The sequence below is a fragment of the Vanellus vanellus genome (genome assembly GCF_965231255.1).
Source record: "Vanellus vanellus genome assembly, chromosome: 11".
Classification (NCBI taxonomy): Eukaryota; Metazoa; Chordata; class Aves; order Charadriiformes; family Charadriidae; genus Vanellus; species Vanellus vanellus.
The window spans coordinates 4,953,666-4,977,181 of NC_138916.1; the positions used below are offsets into that span (position 1 = coordinate 4,953,666).

The 23,516-nt window shown below is 40.3% G+C and overlaps 2 protein-coding genes across 5 annotated transcripts; one reads left to right on the forward strand and one right to left on the reverse strand.

Annotated features, from left to right (window-relative positions):
• Positions 1-5,870: 5,870 nt before the first annotated feature.
• Positions 5,871-13,850, forward strand: SKIC8 (SKI8 subunit of superkiller complex). 2 transcript variants are annotated; one of them, XM_082489071.1, is made up of 11 exons: positions 6,006-6,030; positions 6,138-6,181; positions 6,276-6,303; positions 6,659-6,764; positions 7,630-7,802; positions 8,953-9,101; positions 9,458-9,551; positions 10,394-10,487; positions 11,150-11,242; positions 12,014-12,092; positions 13,444-13,850. In XM_082489071.1, the coding sequence occupies exons 2-11, from the start codon at positions 6,170-6,172 to the stop codon at positions 13,531-13,533; spliced, it is 918 nt and encodes a 305-aa protein (XP_082345197.1). In that variant the 5' UTR covers positions 6,006-6,030; positions 6,138-6,169; the 3' UTR covers positions 13,534-13,850. The 2 variants fall into 2 exon arrangements, with proteins under 2 accessions (XP_082345196.1, XP_082345197.1); XM_082489070.1 differs by having other exon boundaries at positions 5,871-6,181.
• Positions 13,851-14,104: 254 nt separating this feature from the next.
• On the reverse strand, positions 14,105-20,330 carry DNAJA4 (DnaJ heat shock protein family (Hsp40) member A4). 3 transcript variants are annotated; one of them, XM_082488661.1, is made up of 9 exons: positions 20,302-20,330; positions 19,955-20,092; positions 19,436-19,477; positions 18,257-18,437; positions 17,214-17,318; positions 16,235-16,462; positions 15,925-16,155; positions 15,304-15,404; positions 14,105-15,218 (listed from the first exon to the last, which is right to left on the reverse strand). In XM_082488661.1, exons 2-9 carry the CDS (start codon positions 20,084-20,086, stop codon positions 15,000-15,002), a joined length of 1,239 nt encoding a protein of 412 aa, XP_082344787.1. In that variant the 5' UTR covers positions 20,087-20,092; positions 20,302-20,330; the 3' UTR covers positions 14,105-14,999. The 3 variants fall into 3 exon arrangements, with proteins under 3 accessions (XP_082344787.1, XP_082344788.1, XP_082344789.1); XM_082488662.1 differs by having other exon boundaries at positions 20,272-20,304; XM_082488663.1 differs by lacking the exon at positions 19,436-19,477.
• Between the last annotated feature and the right edge of the window lie 3,186 nt (positions 20,331-23,516).

Here is a 23,516-nt window from a genome sequence, read left to right on the forward strand (position 1 = left end):
TCCTCTGTGTAAGGTTAATTCCGTCAATTTGATTCACAAGGGTTTGTGAGCCAGACAGGCAAACTGAAGAAGAAAAAGCCTCTCTCACAAGGAGACAAGAACACGAAAGAGGCTGCCCAGCAAAGTCATCAAAGCAAACAGCATGAATGAGACAGTGTTGATGAAGACAGAAGTGGCATTGAAGGCTGCAATAACAAAGCAGGGCAGTGACATGAAGATAAGTGGCAAAGTAATTGGCTGGTTGAGCCAAGTGTATCCATATAGTCTGCCTGCCAGCAACTCATGCAAATGGATACTAGGCATTGAAGACTTAAGTGTCTATTTATGTAAATATATTCTAGTTGGTGACACAAAAACACATAGGAACAAACATTTAATAAATACAACTAGAGGCTTCTGAGTATCTGAACTAATTACTACAAACCTTCTTTGCATCTACTGCCAATGAACGAAGGGTTTTCTTCCTGAGTTTTCTCACTAATTATTCTCAAAATCCAGAGTTGCGCCCTCTACATATGATCCTGTAAGAGTTTTTCATATCAAAAAGACCCTTGAAGTTACAAAGCTGCCACATTGCCAGGCCAGTTTCTAGCTCCCCGCTCCAGCAAAAAGTAGGGTCAAAGCCAATTTAAGCAACTAAGTGGATTGTCAATTTATAAAGAGAATCCCTAAGAAGCATAAGTTTAGTAACATTTTACAGTGGAGCAAATAACATGGAACCATTATGCCTTTGTACCATCATTAGTGAATTGTGAGCAGCTTGCTTAGCCAGAGAACGTCCCACAGCAGGTGGAGGAAACTCCTTCCCTCCTCCCTGTCTCCCAGTTCAGCAGCCTATTCAAACATTTGTCTGCAGGGAACAGGAAAAAAAAGACGTATTCTTTGCCACCACCCATCATAATTTCACATGACCCAGATGCAAGTAGAAGAACTAGCATTCTGGCTAAAAAAAAGTGTGTGGGATCCCTGATGCCTTCATACTCTTGCTTTCTGAGAATAGTGTCTTGCTTTATCCAGGTATTGACTGTAGACATTCATTGACACTTGAGAATTGAACATCAATCACACAGGTGATGTTTGGCATTGAAAAGCTTACCAATATGCACGTTACAGCATTTTCTTTTAGCATCGGGTACAGACACCAAAGTAAAAAGTACACAATGAGGCTTATAATCATGGCTTAGATTAAGTGATCATTATTTAGTTGCTCACAACAGACGATTATTAACTGACCACCAAAAATGCTTTCCCAGAGCTCAAGTACTTCACTTTTGGCATGTAAAGTCACAGATTAGGTCCTCACTAGCTGTCATATATATCTGAAGCCACAATAGCAAGGGACATACATTAATTTTGGTAAAACATGTAAGATTCATCATACTAGAGAGAAAAGTTTTACTGCTAGAATTGATGTATGGGTTGAAATTTTGTGCTTTCTAAAAGCAAGTCCCAACCACAAGCACGATGTTTTAAAGGGCCTTATTTCAATCCTGACAAATGAGCACCAGATGTTTCTTTTATCGCACTTGCATTTTGTACAGTCATTCAACATTTCAGGCTCATGTTAAGGTCTTAGAAACTCTCTCTCACCCACCTCTTACCCCATGAAAAAGGAGAAGCTGCAAGAGAGAACAAAATCAAGAATAAAATATAATCATTCTGATTAAATAGTCTTTCCACAAGGAGAAAGAGAAGATAGGGTAAGAATAACCGCTGAGTTCAGTTATCAAGCACAGACCAACCGTTAGAAAATCTCTCATGAAGAAAATGTTTCTTGCTTTTTTTTCCTTTATTTTATTATCCCTTTCAAAACAATTGTCCCATGAAAGGTTCCCTTTGACCTATAAATGCCATAAGCAGGAGATTAAAAGGCCTGTAAATACATCTAACCATTCTGGCTTCTCTGTAGGTGACAGTGGGGATGAGGTTGCTTCCATGGAGGAGGGACTCTAGCTTTTAGGATTTATTTGTTTAATTAACTGTTTTCTTCTTTTCTTCCTAGAAGCAGTTGTTCATTCACTCCAATCTCACTGCCCACCTCATCCATTCTGAAAGAAAGTGCTTTCCAGGCCAAGCTTTCCTCTGACCAGTTCCCCACAAGGACACCTTGGGGTGGAACTGCACAGTGCCAGTCAGAGAAAGGTTTGTTCCTCCAAGTGCTAAGTATTATTTTCATTCCTGTTAGGCTCAGTCTCTGGCAGTTTTGATTTTCTTTTCCTTTTTTGTCTTACCCTAGAACTTTTCACTTGCTTGCTGACTGAATACATTGAAGGCTTGCTTTCTTGCTAGAGAAGGAATTTAATATTTAAGCGTAAGCTTAAAGCAATGTCAATGCGTAGGTACACACTGAGTGAGAGCACATACCAAGAGATTGAGAAAAGGGTTCTGTTCCTCAGTCTACCACTAACTAAATTCGTCATCTTGCTTCAGATTTCACCCATATGTGAAATGGGATAATGATCCTTCCGTAACTCACAGGGCAAGAATGTCATTAATATTTGGACTTGGTTTCAGATTCGCAAAGAAGAGCTTTTCCATTATACCATTTGCCTGTTTTGGCCAGCACTTGAACTAAAGATGTGAGTGTAATTTCGACTCTATATCCTATAAAATCTGATGGCTGGGTGTGGTGCCATCACCTGGAACATGCAGTGCCTTTATAATAGATGTTGTAAAAATAAGACAAGAGATTGATCTAAAGCAAAGCCTTGATTTGAACCTCTGTGAATTTCAGGAACATTTATACTTGACTCCACATCCCAGTTTAGCTGCTTGGGACCATCAAAGCCAAACCTATCAGTGAAAAAGCACATGAAGTTGCAAGAAAATGGAAGAGAAGGGACTGCAGCTGAAAAAGAAATAAGTGAGCAAAGGAAAACAAAGTAAAGCTGAAAATTTATCAAATCTGCATGCAAGCAACTGGACTCGTTTCGAAAGCCGAACTGTAGACTGTATTAGAATCTGATTTTCTGTGGCTCTTGCTTTTGCCTCAACTACCCCGATGCTAATGCACTACAATGCTGAGGGGCACATTATATATGCTTATACACTGTCTTTCAAGAAAAAGGTATATGTACTGTGTGTAACTGTCTTCCTGGAACTTGACGGAGGGGACAGATATCTGAAATGAATGAGCAAACAGTGCAAATGCCATTCCAATTCACTTCCAGGAACACAGTCACTTACTGGTTTCCTAGAGGCACATCAGGCAACACAAGCAGAGGATTCTTTGCTGCTGCCACAACTGTTCAGATTCCCCAGACACAGAAGGACGCGGAATGATTAATGTTTCATTGTGAATGCCAACCCATTGCTACTGGAAAGAGATGGAGATTATCTTGATGCTACTGCCCCACAACGGGCAGATGGTATAAACCTGCATGCACACTCCAAGCTCTCTGAGAAGCCGCCTGTTGTTTCTGCAACGCTTGCGGATTTCTGTGACTGATCATACACTGAACCCTAAGATGGAAAATCAAACCCAAAATTGATGGACGAGCCCTGAAAGGGACCTATAATTGAATCCAGCCCTCTGCAGGCACAGTTATGTTACACAGTCCCTTTCCTAAACTGACAAGATCGTTCCATCTTGATAACCACCAGAATACATATTCATGTATTACCCACTTTGGCACATACCACACATAACTTCAAATACCATTATAATTTTCCTCGAACCCATGAGTAAATGAATTATTTAGTGTGGAAGGGGGAGAGGAGTTGACATGTCTGACAACATTTGAGTGCTGTAGTGTTCATGTACCTGCAGAGCTGAAGCTCCTGGTTAATTATCTAGCCTTACTGTTTTATGGAGGTTCATGTGTCTTCAAGACCTTAATAAATCAAGGCTTACTTGCCATTCATCTCCTGTGTGAAGCTGGGCAGGTGTTGAACTGTGAATGCTGATATGAATAGTGGCTGCAATGCGGCCACAATGGCACTTGGCCTATTATTTCTGAAACTAAGCGTTTTGCTCTCAGTTTGTTCTCTGCAGCTGAGCTTCAGGCTGGGAAGTGCGTTTTGTGATGTTTACACAGCACCTCAAAGTCTTGACCTAATTCACTCCTATGTGTTAGCACAGCATCATGGTGATCATAATGTTTTTAAACACATCAGTTTTTCTCTGGTAACATTGTTAAAAAAAACGGCATTTAAACACATACACACTCATAAAGTATTATTCCGATTAGTGCTGAATTATCCATATAGATACAAAGCAGGCTAGTGTTCCAGAACAAGGACAAACATAGAAACAATCTCTCAGTTACCATTCTAAGGAGGCAGTTTATCTATACATCAAGCATACGGCGCCATTTTCTTCAGGTTATCCTCTTGATGCACCAAAGCAGCATCTAATCAACTTTCACTCTAAGAAACACAGATTTGTGGCGTAAGAGATGTAGGAAATAACCCACAATCTCACTCTGCAGTCACAGGAGAACAATAACAATCTTTTCCCATAAAGATCTAAGGTGTTCCAGGTACAAAGTAAATACTAGTGCATAGGAGAACTTTGCATGACGTGAAAATTCTGGAGGGATTAGAAACACTTTGTCTGTCAAATGTTATATTACAGTTCTGCAGTACTCTATACAGAATTACAAAACTAAATCCTGATCATTTGAACATAAGGTGAAACTACAAATTTAAATGGAATAATTCTTAGGAGAATCCTGGTAAGAAATAGAAACATAATAATTTCTCTCACTTCTGGAAAATGCTTACCATGGCATCATTACTAACAAGAAAACGAGCATTTCTGAAATCCAATATATTAAAGCAGTATGCCTTAAAATCCTCTCAAAGCTCAATCTAAATAATCAGAGAACTAAGGATTCTGTAATTATATGTAAGAGTTTTACCCAGATTTTCATTCTTGACTGCAGAACTGTGTTAAGACACTTTCAGAATTCCTGTTGTTACTTTGCTTACTCAGACAAGCTCTATTAATCTCAAAGAGCTTTGTGTACACATAAAGACTGATTAAAAGCTGTGAAAGGCCACTGATCGTTTGTCTTTAATTTTAAACCTCAGGGAATCTGATTTATCCTCCTGAACTTTAATTCTGACATTTTTTCCATCTCTAACTCAAGCAGAGGCAGCAACTTGAAAAAAAACTCAGCTTCCAAAAAAGTCATACCTTTTTTTTTCTGAAACGGATGATTAGTAGGGAAACTTCCTCTCACTCCAATGAAATTAAAGAAGCCTTCTGTGCTGTGGTTAGAGAAATCGGCAGTACTGCTCAACTTTTACTGCAACTCCAGGATCCTGGGAGCTGGCTGTTTATAAAGTGACCCAACAGCCCGGGGTAAGAAGTGAATTTTGTGCTCAGTCTCCCCTGACGGGTTGGCATTCCTCCTCCACATTTTTGACAGAAGGCAGCCAGCTCCAATTTTCAGTCAGGGCCTTCCAGCACTTCTGAGACGGCAGACTTGAATGCACTCCTCAGTCCCTCATGTTTTCCACAGTTTACATCACTAGTAAACTACACATCACACCACCGAAGGCTATCGCTATTACTTGTATCACAGACAGAAGAGGCTGGCTGCTTCTAGACAGCTACAACCGCTGCCGCCAGAGGGGCTCCTCAGGGCGGCCCGCGAAGGCCTGGGGGAATCCACCGCGCTGCCTTCGGCCCTGCGGCACACCTGAGGCCCTAAGGACACTGCCGGCGGCGGGCCGTTGCTCCCGCCGGCGGGCTGGGCGCGCGGCCGTTGGAGCCGTTAGGGCCGTTAGGGCGAAGGGAGCCCCCTCGGCCACGCGGCGGCGGGAAAGAGCGCGAGGCCGGAGTCCTCCAAGACTGAGGAGAGGGGGGCGGCGCTCTCGCCGCGCTCTCTGTGGTGGGTGACGTCATTGCGCTGCGACGGTGGCTGTGGTGGCGGCGGGCTGGCGGTGGGCACAAAGCTCCGTACCGTACCGTACCGTACCGTACCGTGAAGGGAGGGCGAAGGCGGCCGCGGGCCGAGGGTAGGCCGCGGCGGGGGTGCTGGTCCCGTGTGTGGCGGGCGCTTCTCGCCGTGCGAGGGAAGGGTGAGAAAAAGGCGGGTTTTCCCTCAGGCCTTGCTCCGGTGCCTCCTTCCCGAGCGGTGTTTCTGAGGCTGTCTTATTGCTGAGCCTAATGGGTTTTCTCCTTCCAGAGCATTCCTGTTAAGGCTGCTTCCATAAAGACATGACCACACAAGTAAGTAAAAACACAGCGTTAATTAAACTCATTGCTAGCTTGATATTTCTTTTTAGGCTGCTCATACGTAATATTAATTATTTTTTCTTTCCAGTACGGTATTCTCTTCAAGCAAGAGCAAGGTGAGAAAACACTAACATGTATTAAATAATACCACCTTCCTTGGGTGATGTAAAATCGATAATGGCATATATACTTGGGAGATTACCTGGATTATGATTATATTAAGTATAAATCTGAATAACTCAAAAATAGTTATTCTGTTTTTTCAACAGTGACCTTAATGAACAAAATACATCACGTGTTTTGAAACAATAAAAACAGTGGCAAGGGTCTCAGAGCACCGATAGATCTGAAGAGCAAAGGGTCTAGTGCCAACATTACAATCAGCGATTTTAGCATTACCAAAACTGGTAGTTGTCTTCCATCAAAAGAAACCACTTAATTTTTAATTTCTATGCTTATATTCTCTTGTAGCTCACGATGATGCTATTTGGTCAGTTGCCTGGGGAAAAAATAAAAAAGATGGTTCTGAAACAGTGATCTCTGGCTCTTTGGATGACCTAGTGAAGGTCTGGAAGTGGTAAGTGAAGTGCTCCGTATTAACTAGTTTTAAGCCTTGGAAGTAGTATGGAGATTGAATTTCCGTAATCTGCAGGGATGTTAGAAGTTACATCAGGGAGGGGGTAGTCTGGCACACAGAACTGTTCTCTTGAGCAAGCTTATCTTCATTGGTGCGCACTTCCTCTTGTAGCAGTAGCGTTCTGATGTGCTTTAATTGTCAAAGAACACAAACTTTTTTTGAAAATACACATCAAATTCTACATGTTGTCTGCCAGGGAATAATACAACTCGATGTATTTCTAAAGCAAAGAGTTAGAAATGTAACTTTTCATAAGACTGGGAGCATGTGTACTGTGAAAGGAATAATGGCAATAGAGTAAAAGAGGAAATGACATCTTTATGTCCTCATAATCCTCATACAAGTGACACTGAAATGTGCTTTCGCAAAGAAATCGTATTCTGTCTTAGCCACAGCAGTATTAAGTATGTGCTTCATTGTAGTGGCATGAGTAGCTCAGTTGTGGCAATTATAAAAATGTTGGTCATTACATCCATGCTTTGCTGACAGATGAACAGTCTGCTATGTAACTACCCGTGTATAGACATGCAATCGAAATTTCAGTGGGACTGCTTACAAACTTAAGATGAAGTACATGTTTTGCAGAGATATGGTAAACGATTGATTTGCCAGTTCTGTCCCTTAAGTACAGAAAGCAATTTGTGCATAGCTGTCTTCATGTTTCATGGGTGAAGTTTGATTCCCCTTTTGTTGAACAAAATGGAGAAATGTGGGTTATCTTGTTTGTTTGTTTTGTCTGAGGTTGGAGATTGGTTAAGTACCCCCAGCTATTCATAACTAGGCTTTTCTTTCCCTTGAACAAAAGGAATGATGAAAAGTTGGATCTACAATGGACTTTGGAGGGTCACCAGCTGGGCGTGGTGTCTGTGGATATCAGCCACACAGGCTCCATTGCAGCATCTAGCTCCCTCGATGCCCATATTCGCCTTTGGGATTTAGAAACTGGCAAACAGATCAAGTCAATAGATGCTGGCCCTGGTAAGATATCAGTGTTTATCTGTCTCTGCATAAGAAGTGTACTTTAGATAGTAAATAGCGTGCAATGGATAATTAGGGTATATGAGATAACTAATTTGCTGTGGTATTTTTAAAATCTTTGTTTGCAAAAATCTAATTGATTTTTATGAACTCAAAGTAGTATCAGACAATTTTGCATTTATTTTTTCACACTACTCACGCTTTCTCGAATACATTTAGATATGCTTTTTGTTGGATGTATAAAGCAGAATGGAAACCAGTTTGCTCATACAGTTGTATTGATAAAGGCATATTTGAAAGATAATTCAAATGCTTATTCAAATTTGTTTACAAAGAAGGTCTGAGCTTTTTTTGTAAGCACTGCACTGAATTTGAGATGTATATGTGATGCTTATTTATCCAAGCCTGAGGAAGCAAGTCAAGCAAGTCAAAACACAGTAAAGCTGAAGTCTGGATCAATGTTGCGTCTTCCAAGTTGGAATTCAGGGCCGAAGATCTTATTCTAAATATTTCATTGGTCCACCAGCAATCCCTAATTTAAGAACAACCTTGCACTGTTTTAGATAATTAGTATTAATCTTATAGGAAAAAAACTGTGAATTACATTGTGCCAAATAAATACATTGTACTGCTATAAAAAGGTGGGTGGGTTTGTTGTTGGTTGGTGGTTTTTTGTTTTGTTTTGTTTTTTTTTTTCAAATTTTGTTGCAAGGAATGTTGGTCTATGTTATATTTGTATATCTGCATTTCTGCTGCATCTTCTGTGCTTTGCTAGATACTAGCGTTGCTTTCTTTTACTGGTTTAATATCTTTTGGTACCAGGAGAAAAGTAAGAATTTAGAGTTAACTCATGCAGTCTTAAACTCTGAATTTATTGTTACAGGAGGGTCTAATAAGCTGAAGGTCTTCTTAGAAAGTACAATCTTTCACTAAATGGAAATAAATGGCTCAAGTTATGCTTTGTGAATTACACAGAAGGAAGTTAACTTTTGTGAGCTAGTAAACTCTTCTGAAGAGTATGTAGTAGAGTTTAGAGTATTAAGAGTAGTTAGGGAGTTAAATGACTAAACAGATGCATACAGAACTGACATTGTTGAGTAAGAACTAGAAATGGTATTTAGCTAACTGATTTTTTGTCTTTTTAATACAGTTGATGCTTGGTCCCTGGCTTTTTCACCTGATTCCCAGTACCTTGCAACAGGAAGTCATGTGGGAAAAGTAAATATTTTTGGTGTTGAAACTGGAAAGAAAGAATATTCTTTGGACACCAGAGGGAAGTTCATCCTTAGCATTGCATATGTAAGAAGCACAATTGATCATTTCCTATGTGAAATTGCTATTGTTGTAATATGTTGTAAATCATATAGTTTTGTTTCCATCCATCAGTTTATCTCTACGTAATACTAAATGACAGCCATACTTTGATAGCTCCAAATATAAACTGTGTGATGTTCCCACCCTGCATATATGGAAAGCTTACTTGGATCTTGCTTATTCGCATATTGTGAATAAGTCAGCTGGAGTCTTCAGGATTTTTGGAGTCCAGGTATCTTGCATAGATCGTACTTGTGACAAGTTGCCAATAGAATGTCAGGGAGGTACACAGCATAAATGCATACAGTTGTTAAATGCATACTTTTTGTGTTTTATTACAGAGTCCAGATGGAAAATACTTAGCCAGTGGAGCAATAGATGGCATTATCAATATTTTTGATATTGCAACTGGAAAACTTCTGCATACGCTAGAAGGTAATGGTTTGTGTATTTGCAATACCCAAGTTCTGGCTTCACTCCTCAACAAAATTAAAGGATATAATGCAAGTCAGAATAAGATACAACAGCCATGACATTGATGAGTTGATGTTTCTGTCCGTTAGACAGTACTTAGTTATTTTGTGTGCTGTAACTTAAACCATTTAAAATATTAGAGGCAAACTGTCAACTCAGGCTTGTATTGTAGATGCCTATCTCAAAGGATATAGTTAGTCATGTTTAACTAAATTCTTAAATTGCAGCTCCTTGTACCGCAGTGCAGTACAAGGGAATGAAGCTATGCCAAATGTGTGCTGCCATATGTATGACTTTTCTTTTTGCTGTGGTATTAGTTTGATAGCCATTTATTCCTGTTTTTAAAAAAGAACAGAACATTTTGTTGTAGATGATGTGCATTTTTCTAACAGATAAATGGGCTTTCAGTGTCCATGCAGTTTCTGTCCAGTTGTATAATTAAAAAAAAAACACTTAAAGTAATATGAAATCATATTAGAAAGTATGACATACTTTCTAATAAAGTCATATTAGAAAATATGTCATATTAAAAGATATGTCGTAGTTTCTAATAAAGATCCACAGCTGAAATAATAAGATATTTTTGTGTTGCTGTGGATATGCCTTAACATTCAATATTCAGAATTACTCTCAGTTACCGTTTCACGTTGTGTGAAGAAGCCTGTAGAGGCATAGAGAGAAAAGCTCTGTAGAGGTTGCTTTAACAGGGAATGTGGGAATGCTGTTCTGGTGTAGCTTCTTAAGCGCTGTCATTAGTAAGAGGAATAGCTACAAACTAAGCCATATATAACTTTGAATTTCAGGTCATGCGATGCCTATTCGGTCACTGACGTTTTCTCCAGATTCTCAGTTACTTGTAACTGCTTCAGATGATGGCTATATCAAAATTTACGATGTGTAAGTTGTTATTTTGCAAGGCATGCTAACAGGAAAATAACTGTTCAGAGAGGCTGATACTGCAAAAAATATATCAAACCCTCTGCTGTCATAATTCCCTTCAGCTTTTGGTGACTTCTTTATGTAATAAATAATAATAAAATACTACACCCTTAGTTTGTAAAAAATGTATAGGTGGATGACAGCCTGACCTTGAAAACAAATTACTTTCCTTATATTTGGCCAGGTTAATTGTTTTGTATATCTGTCCTGTGTGTTTGTATTTAACTATCTTAATTTCTTGGGAACAGAACAGATATTTATATTTATGACCTATTTCTGTTGCATTGTGCAAAAACTTGGCAGACCCTGGTGAGGAAAAAGCATGGCTTCAGTGATCTTCACTCCCCTACACCTGCATTACTTTGCCTTCTTCATGGTGAAACTGTTTTGTCCACCAATGTTTCTTCTTAGTGGCTTCTTTGTACGTTAACCATTTGAAATGGAAAAGCAGAATCTGTTGTAACACCAGTTCAGTCAGATGAACAAAGGTCCAGATGTCGCCGTCCACAACCTTGCATTCCTGACTACACTAGCTAGAGTATATTCCTGTTGCTTTTTCCCTGGAATTCGCAAACCAAATGTTAAAATTCTATGTTTTCTAAAATTTGTTCTTTCCACAGGCAACACGCGAATTTGGCTGGTACATTAAGTGGTCATGGATCCTGGGTATTAAATGTAGCATTTTGTCCTGATGATACCCATTTTGTTTCCAGGTATTGAGGATTTTTAACTTGTTTATGCTTACTGGGAAAAAAAAAAAATTCTAAAGGGAAATGGATCATAAAAGTGAACGTGTACAAATTGCAGTGGAATCTATAATGGAATAATGTACAGTACAATTAAAGACTCAAGAGCCAGTCTGTGATGTGAGACCAGTTGCAGTGAATAATATTTTATAGTGTAAGTCATCCCACTGCAAGTGGAGAACAATCCCCTGCAAGTGGAGAACATGTAAGAGAAGGGCAATTTGATTCTAAATAGCTGGAAAATCGCTGTTGAATTAAAAAGTACAACATAATGTTGTATAGCCAGGCTGAATGTGGCCTTGGGCAATCTGGTCTAGTGGGAGGTGTCTCTGCCTATGGCAGGGGGGTTGGAACTCGATGATCTTCAAGGTCCCTTCCAACCTAAACCATTCTATGATTCTATGAACGTAGTAGTACATTAATCTAGTTGAACTTTAGTGTTAACTCTTAAAACAGCTTAGGCAGTTGGGAACCCAGAATACGTAACAGGAGCTTCTTTATCTGGAGAACTTACTTTTAAGAATTTTCTGGCTAAAACAGGAGTCCTCATTTTCACGTTGCAGATATTGAAACAGAAAATGTATTTTAAAGGTAACTGCACTCCTTTGTTACTTTGTATCTCTATTTGATGGGTGAAAGCGGGTTTCTTACCTCTACTGTATAAGATCTTTTAAGCTTTGCACTAAACGGTAGTTCATCTATTAATTTAAACATTGATCAATACTATTTTTCTTTCAGTTCATCTGATAAAAGCGTAAAAGTTTGGGATGCTGGGACGAGAACCTGTGTTCACACTTTCTTTGACCACCAAGATCAGGTATGTCTATTATTGCTTTACCTAGGTCATTGTGTTCACAGGAGAGCTTTACTTGTGTAGTTGTGCACATTTGTGCTTCAAGTTGGTGCTATAGCTTCGGGGTTGGACCTGCTGTACTGAAATCTTAAAAGTTGTTCATAATTAATTGGCACTTAATATTGAACTAGTGTTCCAAGCATGTAGGTTGATCTCTTCCAAATAATTAATTTTCTCAGGTCCAAATAAGGGCAATCCTGAGTGGGCAAAAGGATTCTTTCCAGAGTGTATTTTCTTTGTCTATGGTCTTATTTATTGCCCTATCTTACAGTGTGTGCCTGTGTAAGTGGGGAAAATACTTACTTAAAAGGATGGAATTACCTAAAAAGATGATTGAAAGCAGCCTGGAAACTTTTTTTTTTTTTTCCCACTGAGTGATAGCTACACTTGAGGGAAGTTAGGTACTTACCAAGTTACTCTTTTTCCAAATGTTAGGCGTTAAATGGAACAATGCTATTTTTATAATGGATCATAGAGGAAGACTTAACCAAGGAAACTGTTTCAGAATTTACTTGGGCTCTTACCCAGTACTTTTTTGCTGGTAACCTTTTCAGTTATCTACAGCTGGGGGGGTTTTACTATCGTTGTTTTAGCTGTTGGCTACGATCTTGTAAGTTTGTGGAAGGCAGTATCAGCTCGTTGAAAGGCTGTTTTTTAGGTATTAATGCAAAATGGTGTATGAGTATAGTATTAATGCAAAATGGTATATGCTGTTGTCAATATAGCCATTTTGCAATCCCACACTAATGTACTGGGTAGCCTTTGTTTTTCCTAATGTCATCCTGATGATGGAGGTGGGGGTCACTTAAGAGTTTGTGTAAATGTCCCAAGCTTAAGTCAGAGGACCGAGCTGAACTTTTTTTAAGGTTTGCACTGGTAAGTAAATAGGTCTCTTAATTAGCCCAAGGGATAAACTAGATCACTCTTAAGTTTGTCACAATGGGTCAGTCTGCATGAAAAATACTTGCTCTCTTGCTTTCCTGAAAGCACTGTAAAATACGCTTTTCAGAAAAGACAGGATGGGCAAGAGTGAAAATGTTAGGTTTGACTTATGCAAAGTGGGGCAAGTACTTTTCAGCCTTTTTCAAGCACCTTTAGATTGTGTAATCCATTGTCAGTAGAAGAGGAATGTAAGAACTTGCCAGGCTACTAGATGGCAGTCTAGTGTTAAAGCAGGAGTCATAACTGGACCAGCTTGAATAAGGTGGTTTTAAATAATCTCTCCTCTGCTTGTTGTAGTCAGTAAATGTGACTGCTGCGAAGGCATTTTTTTCTTAGTCTCCTGTGGCTAACCTTGTGTATATTCTAATTGCAGGTTTGGGGAGTGAAATACAATGGAAGTGGGTCCAAAATTGTATCTGTTGGAGATGACCAAGAAATTCATATTTACGACTGTCCAGTTTAAACATCATGACTTGGACCCTTTGGTTAACTCTTGTGGCAGTTTTTAGGAATACTACTGGCCTGTATAATTTTTTTTAATACAATAAAAGCATATTAGTAATGCTGATCTGCAAAATCAGGTATGTTTATATGCAATCTTGATTTGTTTAGCATGAGAAAGCTTTACTTTTTTCAAAATAAAAGCTACAGATGCAAGCAACTTGTGGCTAATCCTTGGGAAGAATGTATTTTTGGAAATAGTAGTCATGGGTGAAGTAACTGTGCAGTTAATCTCCCCTGCCTTTATACGTAAATAGAGTGGAGCTGGGAAGTGTTGACAGAGTCTAACAGCAGCTTATTTTAAGAAAAGGAGGCAATGAGGAGGCAACTGAGGCAATGTGTTGTATGCATGGGAAACAAGAGCCTGTGTTCATCTTCATGTTGTCCCAGTGACTGCAATAGGGTCATTCAAGTTGAACACCTGTTCTAGCAATTGTATGGTGACATGTAGCTCATTCATCATGGTTTAATTTCACTAAAGGGTGCTAGTTCTTTCCAACTGTGACTTAATACAAACTCTGCTAGAAAACAGGTAAAAGGAAAAAAGCTTTAATGTCATCATTCTATTATGGTTATCATGTCATGGTATAAAACAGCAGCAGTATACCCACACGTGGTTTTGGTGTATTCATCTTAGTTAAGGCTCAAGTACACACCACCTAGAAGGAAGTAAAAACCCTTTCTAGGGAAGGCTGAAATAAAGAGCTTGAGCTTCTAAAAGATCAAAATTCTATGTATTCTATTGGCCTGCATGTAAGTTTCAAGTATGTAGGTTACACACTCTATACACAGTAGAAGGATACCTTATAACCGTAAGTTACATAGAGCTAAGGAGCTGAACACAAGGAAGTGTTATTATGCAAGAAGTAGGGGCATGCACAAAATGCTTTTGAAGTACAAAAATGAGACAGGTACTAGTGTTGCAGCTAACAAAGTTTAACACAGAGAACAATCTAGACTAGGAGATAGAGGAGTCTGAGCTTAGAGAAATTTTAACTTAAAGGGAGTTCTAGAGTGGCTCAGAAAGTACAAGAGAAGCATGAAGTGTGAAGAGTTCTATTTATTAGAAGTTATTTCTGCTATGTTTTATTCTATGAAATTAATTTTCCAGTATGAAAGTATTTACATAAGACACTCCACTTAGCTCTATCAATACTGCCGAAGTCTTATATAAATAGCATAGGTGAAATAAATTGAGAACCTTCACAGCAAAAGAAAATGTATACCAACTCAGTTGGTTCTCAGCTGTGTAACATTTGCTTTATATAAAGACTACAAGAACACAATATAAATTAGTTACAAAAAGGTGATACTGACAGCGCAGCAACTCAATTTGCTGAACACAAAACCCACAAGCAGTGGCTATTACAGCCATGCAGTTTTCATTGTGAAAATTTACATTTCAGAGGGCATCCATTGCACCTTGCTTTAAGATGTCTGACATTGTACTCCTGTTCTTGGACCTTCCTCATCTTCTTCATATGCTTCTCCCCCACTGTTACGGTAGGTTTGCTCACTTGGATCAAAATCTTCAAGGTCTACTTGGTCCATCTCATCTGTAATCATAACATCTTCTCGTGGAGGAAGGAGAGCCTCCAGCAGACACAGTTTCTCCCTTGGGAGCCAGTAGTGCTCTGGGAACTGGACCTACAATATTATATTTTTGTTTTAATGAATAGTTATTCCTGATAGCCATGTGGGTATCTTTGCTACAGAAAAGCAGTCAACTTACCAAAAATTGTATAATTAAGCTGCCTTTGTCCATTGGAGATTTGTAGATAGGCATCCCTTCATTGCAGATACACTTCAGGTCACCATGTTTTATCACTTCACCTACACAGAGGGAAGAGCTGTAAGTAAGCTGATGTGACAGACATTTCATTGCCACGAAAGGCAGGGTTATACCCACAGTCTTCCCACGGCACCCAAAGGAGACTACTAAGCAACTCGCAGAAAAGGCTGCAGACTGCGAAGTACTAAAACCCAAGCTATGCAGAAGTAAGGCCATTTAGGCTATTTCCTCTGCCGTAAGGGAACCAGCTTCTCTTAGCACAGCCTTCAGGCTGAATTAACAGATAATCTAATAGAGTTTAAGTGGAATATTTTCCAGATTATCCACCAAGGCTGAAGTTTATTAAGAAGCATTTGACAGCATTAGCTATAATTCTGCATGTGATGTTTTAGAAGGAGTGACAAGAATGACAAAAAAAACAAATAAATGACTGCAAGCGTAGTTTGAATCCGTTTCATCAACTGGTTAAAAAAACCCAAACCAAACCCCCGAAAGACCCCCAGTCCAGGCACAATGAAAGAGGCAAGCAGCTTATATAACATCACAACTCTTAAGACATACCTGGCCTAGATGATATGACAAGAACTCTGTTATCCAGAGTTTCAATAGTCTTTCTGAAACCACACAACGCCTCTGAGAGTTGAATTCTCATTTTTGTAATTAAGTCATGCCCTCGCCTCTGAAAGACACTGTGATCCTTTTGATCAAGCACAATTATAACATCACCAGGCTCCAGATCAGGCTCCTGGTCACCTTCTCCATGAAATACTATCTTCTGACCATCTTTCATACCTGGAGAAAAGAAAACCATTTATTCTCTGCAGAATTACAGACTATAATTAGGGATACAGAACAAATATACAGTGCTTACCTTTATCAACATGAACTTCTATGATCTTTTTCTCTCTTACAACCTTACAGCCGTTGCAGTTGTCGCACCTGTCCTTCGGATTTATTCTTTCACCTTGGCCTTTGCATTCTGGACACACAGTTTGGATTTGTTGTACCATGCCAGGTCCAATCTGCTGAACTATAACTTGCATTCCTCTTCCTTTACACACAGGGCACTTTTCTACTGCCCCTCTCTTTCCACCATAACCTTTGACAAAAGAAGTTAAAGGTGATCTCAGTCTCAAAAAAGATAATAGTTACTCTACAGTAGTCAGGCTGGAAGTCATTGACTTCAAGAGCATCTTCAGGGCAACTTAGAAACTAAATTCCAGTTACATTGGAAATACATTACTGAACTACTCTATCACAAAATATGCTCCACATTAGAAGTTTCTATAAGCAAAAGAAGGTCAAGTTTTCTATGCGCAGCTGATTTTATTAGCTTCTGTCCCACCTCCCAATACATCTTGGTTTTCAAGGAACTATCAGCATACTGACTTCAAAACCTAGACATTCCATTAATGCTTGGGAAAGAATCTGCTTGCTAAATATTTAATAGAGTACTAAGATACAAGACCTCATTAAGATTTACCTCAAAGACGACCACTCATTATGGATACTTAAGAGCTGCAAAATGCATTGCGTAATACCAGCTAGGCTTCTACCCACAGCAATTAAAAAGAAAAGTTTAAAAAAACAGCCATTTATTTAAGTTCCAGATTAAGATACTTTTAATTTAGTTACACTCAACTGCAAATTATAGTAAAGGGTAAGTCTGCCATTAGAACAGTAACCTTATAGCACTATGTTTAGGAGAGTCTTGTTCTTGGATAAGCATAAATAATAAAATTAATAATCCCACCCATGTTATTCCCAGCCCCCCTCCCAATGTACTTAAAAAAAACCACAAAAAACCCCGCTTGGAGTAAGAGGGGGTCTGAAACCACTACTTCTTTTACCTTCACACTTTCCACAAATAACATTTTTTTGCAGTGCCAGTTTCCTTGTAATACCATTATATAAGTCTTCAAGAGATACACCTAACTGGTGCACAACATTTTTGCCTTAAAAAAAAAAAAAAAAAAGATAAAAATTAATTCTGGTTCAGCTGTTATAAGGACAAATGTTTATTTAAAGGCTTCTACACTTGTTCATACATGCACAGTCTCACTGAAGAAATGTAAAGTTCATTCCAAACTTTGAACACAGCTCACCCCCCTTAAAAGCATGTGCAGTTCCATCAGCTTCCACTAAGCTGCACTTATGTCAGAACATAAAGTTTAGCTGTAATTAAGCAAAGCATCATTAAAGCCACCCTATCCCTGCTCCTACCCCCTTATTTTATAAGCTTAACTGAAACAGCAAGATGCAAGGACACTACCAGCTTCAGATCTAGTCAATTTATAAGTTACTATTATGCCTACCTATAAATTTCCATGCCACTTTGTAGCATAATTTCAAAGATCTTACAGCAAGTTACTACTCAGTCCTTCAACAAATATTAGGCATGGAAAAAGACAAAAAACATACTGTGCTTTTGGCAGCACTCTGTACTCAGTTTCACGTAATTTCACCCAAGTTTTTTCATGAGAGTTAACATTACTGAAGTTTAAGTTGATGGTGTCCTTTGAAGCGAGTTGCCCAAAGCATATGAGCAAGTGAGGCACAGATCTGGAAAAAAGGTAACTTAAAACAGGTCTAATTCAACTGCTCTAACCTACCAATGTTTCCCCCTCCCCTACAGATTACCCACACCCACGTTAACAAAAAATAAACAGGACTCATCAGAAAGATTGCTATGGCTACGTCACATTATCTACTATATTAGAATCTTAATGCCAGAGTAACTAAAAAAAAAAAATAATCATGGTTTACTTGATCTATTGTTGCAATGAGTAATATCCACGCTATGTGCACTTAGCAGAACAGCAGTACCATAGCACAGGTGTTTTATGCTTAAGTGCATGGTTAGAGTTTCTAGAACTTGTTTAGAACTGTGTACCTCTTCTCTCTCTATTCATTCGGCCTCCACCACCAAAGAACATGTCAAAGATGTCCATGGGTGAAGAGAAGCTGCCGCCACTCAGGCCTCCTTCTTTAATAGCCTGCTCCCCACCCTGGTCATAGAGGTCCCTTTTCTTTGGGTCCGACAGAACTTCATATGCCTGGGATATGAGTTTAAACTAAAAAGAAAGAAGAAGCTCTGAATAACTATGACCAAGAGGAAAAGTAACCCTCATACGCAACTCCATCTTCAGATTGAGCCACTATAGCTCTCTCTTGTAGCATTTGTCTGTTTCCAAAAGGAAACTCCCTAAACAAATGTGTAATAGACCAAAATAGTACAATTTTGTCCAGGAAAACCACCCCTTTTCTCCCTCTCCCCCCACCTCCCATGTTACAAGTGGGCTTAATTCAGAGTCACATCCAATTTACAAGCATATGCAAACTACGCTTTGATGATTATGGTAGTTGCAACCATTATACACCTCTAACAAATCCATTTCAAAAGGAATACGATACTATCCTCAAAGTCTTGAGGTCCTGAGACATTCGGTCACAGCAGCGCTAGTCATTCTAGAGCTACACAGGGATCCTTTATGCCCGCTGAGCTGCTACATCCAGCTAGAACTAAAGAGATTTAAGTGACCAGACACTGGTGTTGCTTACTCATTGCAAATAGAAGGACTTAGATACAAATAAAAACATCCACTTTACAAAAAAACTAGGCGTTTTTAAATAGCTATCAAGGACTTCCTATTACTAAGATAACGAAGTCAATTTTTAAACACGATTTGCCATTACTGAAATTACTACTTCCAAATGAAACGTGATTTACTTATGACCAGGCAAAGTGGTGTAAGTAAAAAAGCAGGCCAAAAATAAAGGCAGAAAAGGTTACCTTTGACTATGAAACCACTTAAATAGCTTCAGATTTGTAAATTACCATACTACATACATAAACACTGAGTTTCTATTCGTATGTTAAGGTATTATCTGACCAGCTTTTAGATAAGTAATCCTATCATACAAGTTTTCAATAGCTCTCCAACTGTGGTGCTCATTTATCGTCCCAGGCAACACTGGGAGTTGAGCAGGTCTCTACTAATAGCAGGTAAAAGGGTTTTGTTGTGAACAGTCCACCCCATGTGCAGCCCAGTGACTTCGCCTAGATAGTTACCTTGTACATCTGCATTAGCAACTTCTCTGAAGTAAACTCCTCCTGTTCAAGAGCACAATCGGATCCAGCGCAACCCCAGCAGCTGAAGCCACCGCTGGCCTTTGCAACATCTGGCACAGCACGATGGCCACCAGAACACTAGAAATCCTTTCAGCTTTGCCTGTTTTAACCACCATCTCTACAAGAACAAGCTCCCACTGGCAACTACGGGGAGACCGCTGGCAACTGCGTCTAAAACGAGGCACCTCCTGCCACGGCTGGGCCACCGGGCCTGCCGCCCGCTCCAGATGCCATTTAAACGGGAGCCTTCATTTAACCGCACTACGCTGCGGGAAGGGCGCTGCGCCCGTCCTTCAGGCGAAAGCAGAGCCTTAAAACGAAGCGAAGGGCGCGCTCCCCGCCTTTGTACATCACCGGCCCCCGGTTCGCGCCCGCCCCGCCGTGCCCCGCGCCGGCCCCCGCCCGCAGTCGCCCATTTTGAGGCCCGGCCGGCGCAGGCCCGGCCCGGCCCCGGCGTACCCGCTCGCCCTCGCTGGGGTTCTTGTCGGGGTGGTACTTCAGCGCCAGCTTGCGGTAGGCGCGCTTGATCTCCTCGGAGGAGGCATTGGGCTTCACCTGCAGGATGTCGTAGTACTCCGTCTCCTTCACCATGGTGCCCTGCGGGAGGACGCGCCGCGTTACACCGCCCTACCCCCCGCAGCAGCACCACGTTACACCGCCCTACCCCCCGCAGCAGCAGCACCACGTTACACCGCCCTACCCCCCGCAGCAGCAGCACCACGTTACACCGCCCTACCCCCCGCAGCAGCAGCGCCACCGCCGCCCCGGCCCCGCACCCCAACAGAGGCCCACCGGGCCGCGCTCACCGCCGCAGCCGCCCCACCGCTGCCACCCGCTCGCCGATGGCCGTTGCTCCGCCTCTTCCGCGGCCTTTATACGGGCACCGGCCGAATCTTCTGGAATGACGCCGCCCTACGTCACGGTCCTGGAACGGTCTAGAATTCCCGCGCGTGGCGTCACCGCCGGTACGTGCAGGGGGCGGGGCCTTCTTCCGCCCGGAGCCTCCTTCCGCCCGCCCGCCGCCTCAGGGGAGGGGAAGGGCCCAGGGGAGGCTGAGGCGGGCCGCGGTGGCCGCCCCCTGCCTTCCCCTGAAGGGAGCGGCTTCTTTCCGTCAGCTGTCACGGGGTTTGGTGGCTAAAGGGTAACTTTAGGGTAGCTGGTTTGATTGGCGGCAGTTTTCTCTCCTGTAAAATTCACTAGTTCGTCTCTGGCCTGGGGAGGGCCCAACGGGCGCTCTCGTACAAACCTCCCACCTCTGTAGTACCGGCTGCGCGTTAGAAGCCGTTCTCGTTATGTAATAGATTGGGGTTCTGGCGCCTTCTTCCTCAGTGTTTTGGGCGTTTTAAAACTAGTTGAGGTAATGGTGCGCCCCTGCTCTGTATTCATTTGTTACTTGCCCTTTCCTTGAGCTGGCCTGCTGCGAGCGGGCTGGAAACCTGGGTTAGTTTTCATCTTTCTCCAGGCAACCAAAGGTCTCCAATTAATTATTTACTGCTCAGGTGAAAGGAGATAACTGGTGCTGGTGTGGGAGCTGAGTAAGAGCATGTTTTAATAGAATGTGATGAATACTGAAAATAGCAAATGAAAAAGCAGTATGAACTAAGAACAGATTTTGTTCAAACTCAAAATGAGTAGAAGTTCTTACAAGCTCTTTTTCATTCCAGGAAACAGTTCTTTATTCCTGGAAAGAGTTTTCTAAAATGAGAACATTTCCTGTGGTTATGGTAACCCAAAGGCTACAGCGCTCTGTCAACTGCAGTACAGGTAAAAAGTTAAGATGACCGTGAAGAAAAGAACCCTGTTGCATTGTCTAACATTGCAAAATGGAGAAAAAGAAAAGGAGAAGGGGAAAAAAAAAAAGCAATGTGGGTTTAGAATCAAAAAAATTATATGGATTAAAGCTCTAGTGCCATTATAACAAACTTTCTACTGTATTTCAGGTAAATATTATTAGAAGGTTGAATTAATGCAATCTGTTCTTTGTGTGCTCCTGCTTGCATTAAGCATGTAGACTTACTAAAGGAGGGGGAGCTAATCTACAGAAAATGTCAAGGAAAGGAACAGTTCAAAACCACAACAAAGAAATCGGTGTTGGTAACTATTATTTTCTCTAAGCATAATTATCAGCAGCTGAACATGTAAATCTGTGTTTGTAATTGTGAAATTATATTGACAAGTAAATACAGAAATTACTTTTTAAGATGGTAAGTTGCTCTGTAAACTTTGTAGGCTGAGAACTATATATCCCCTTTTTAAGGGGGAAAAGCCCAGTTTATTCTAGTAATAGTCTTCACCTTAAAGATAAATTAGCTATAATCGTATAGTCCTGAAGATAATATTCCTGTTTAAGAAGAAATGATAAATTTGTTAATAGCTTTGCAGTAGGTGAATGCTACAGCAGATGAGAGGCTTTCAAAGCACATAATGAATTTCGCTGAGAATTGAATTTCAAAGATCAATTGTATGTTGTAAATAGTATATAAATTCTGTGAGTAGAAACCCTCATGTGGGTATATGTAGAGATTGGTAAATAAAATATGAACTCAGCCTTGTGGGTGGTTTCTTACTAGTAACACTTGTTACTAGTAGTAACATTAAAAAACTTTGCTGGTATGGATCTGTGATTAAGAGGATTGAGCATCCTGCTTTATTTACTTTCCTTCCATTTTATTAGAGGGAGACATCAGGTTGTATTTACTTTATCTTTAATATTCAGTATTTTTTTTCTCCATCTTTGGTTCCAGTTGGTACAACCGAAGTCCTTGTTCATTCAAAGAATTAGCGGGAAAAGCAGTAAGGGCTGGTGTTTTGGGTTGGAAAAGTATTTTCATATTTCTCAGCAATTACAGTGGTGGTTTCTTTACTTAAACCACCTGGTGATCAAGCATGTATATGCTCAATTCTGTTTCTGTTGCTCCACACTGTGCTTCCTTAAGTCTGTGGTTGTCCTAACCAGCAGTTGCTTACCCATTTCTCGGATGAACAGCTGCTCTCTCTTACTATTCTTACCTTTCTTTTCCCTCCAGCTACATGTAATATTACAAATCACCTTGTCACTCTTTATTTGCTTGTAGGTGTAACCAGGAAAACAAGCACAGAATTTCTGTTCTCTGCAAAAAGGCAGGGACTGGACTGGGAGTGGGGAGTAATTAGCTCCTACTGCCCATTTCATTTAACTACCAGAGGACCCTGCCTTGGGTTCTGAAGTAGATGTTCCCACTGTTAGCACAAAACAAGAGTCAAAACACTGCCTCCCACCTGGCCTTGGGAGCATATCGCATCTTAGGCTTTACATATATTAAAAATATATATATATATAAAGCCTATGTGCTATCTTATAGCATATATGCTACAAGAATTATACAGTTGTCTTTTAATCTCTGATATGTCAAATACTCGTAGGATCTCCTTGTTTGCATTTCCATCTTTTATCTGGCCATATTACCATTACTCATTAATCATGCCTTCTAAACTGCAAAGCTGTTGTTGGAAGCAGCATCCCAGAGACACAGGTAAGAGTACAATCTGCTGAATTGCAGCTGCAGTTTCTTCCTTGATTTTTGCAAAGAAGTTCCAAGAATAACTTTCATTGCAAACACCTGAAAAGAATTAATCAAGAATCTGAGGGCTTGAGGCTTGTGTCTGTTTTCAATGACACTAAATTTGCATAAAGAGCTTCAGGAGTCCCTCTGGAAGGTGAAATCGGAATCACAACAGACTTTTCTTGGTGTTGACCTGGATTCTTTCAGCATTTAAACCTTAACAGGTATCACAATTTCTACAAAGCTGTTAAGAAAACACCCTTTAAATAATATTTTTAACCTATGATTTATAGTCTTATTTAAAATACACTTTAAAAAGGCTGTTTAAAGTGTAACAGTTTTATGTAATGGACTTTTAATAGTACTGGAACTTTTCCCCCCATAATTAATATCTGAAAAGGATGCTTTGCACAGAAGCAAACTCCTAGGAAAACCTTTTTGCCCATAATGGAAAGTAAAATACCTGTATCTGCAAGAAA

Excerpts from the sequence above, each read along its gene's own strand:
- SKIC8 (XM_082489070.1), top strand. Across the intron at positions 6,304-6,658 it reads TCTCTTCAAGCAAGAGCAAG|CTCACGATGATGCTATTTGG; the intron begins GTGAGAAAACAC and ends ATTCTCTTGTAG. Across the intron at positions 9,552-10,393 it reads ACTTCTGCATACGCTAGAAG|GTCATGCGATGCCTATTCGG; the intron begins GTAATGGTTTGT and ends TTTGAATTTCAG.
- DNAJA4 (XM_082488661.1), bottom strand. The coding sequence starts at position 20,086 with ATGGTGAAGGAGACGGAGTACTACGACATCCTGCAGGTGAAGCCCAAT. Across the intron at positions 19,478-19,954 it reads ACCCCAGCGAGGGCGAGCGG|GAGGAGTTTACTTCAGAGAA; the intron begins GTACGCCGGGGC and ends GCTCTTGAACAG. Across the intron at positions 17,319-18,256 it reads AATGAATAGAGAGAGAAGAG|GCAAAAATGTTGTGCACCAG; the intron begins GTACACAGTTCT and ends TTTTTTTTTAAG.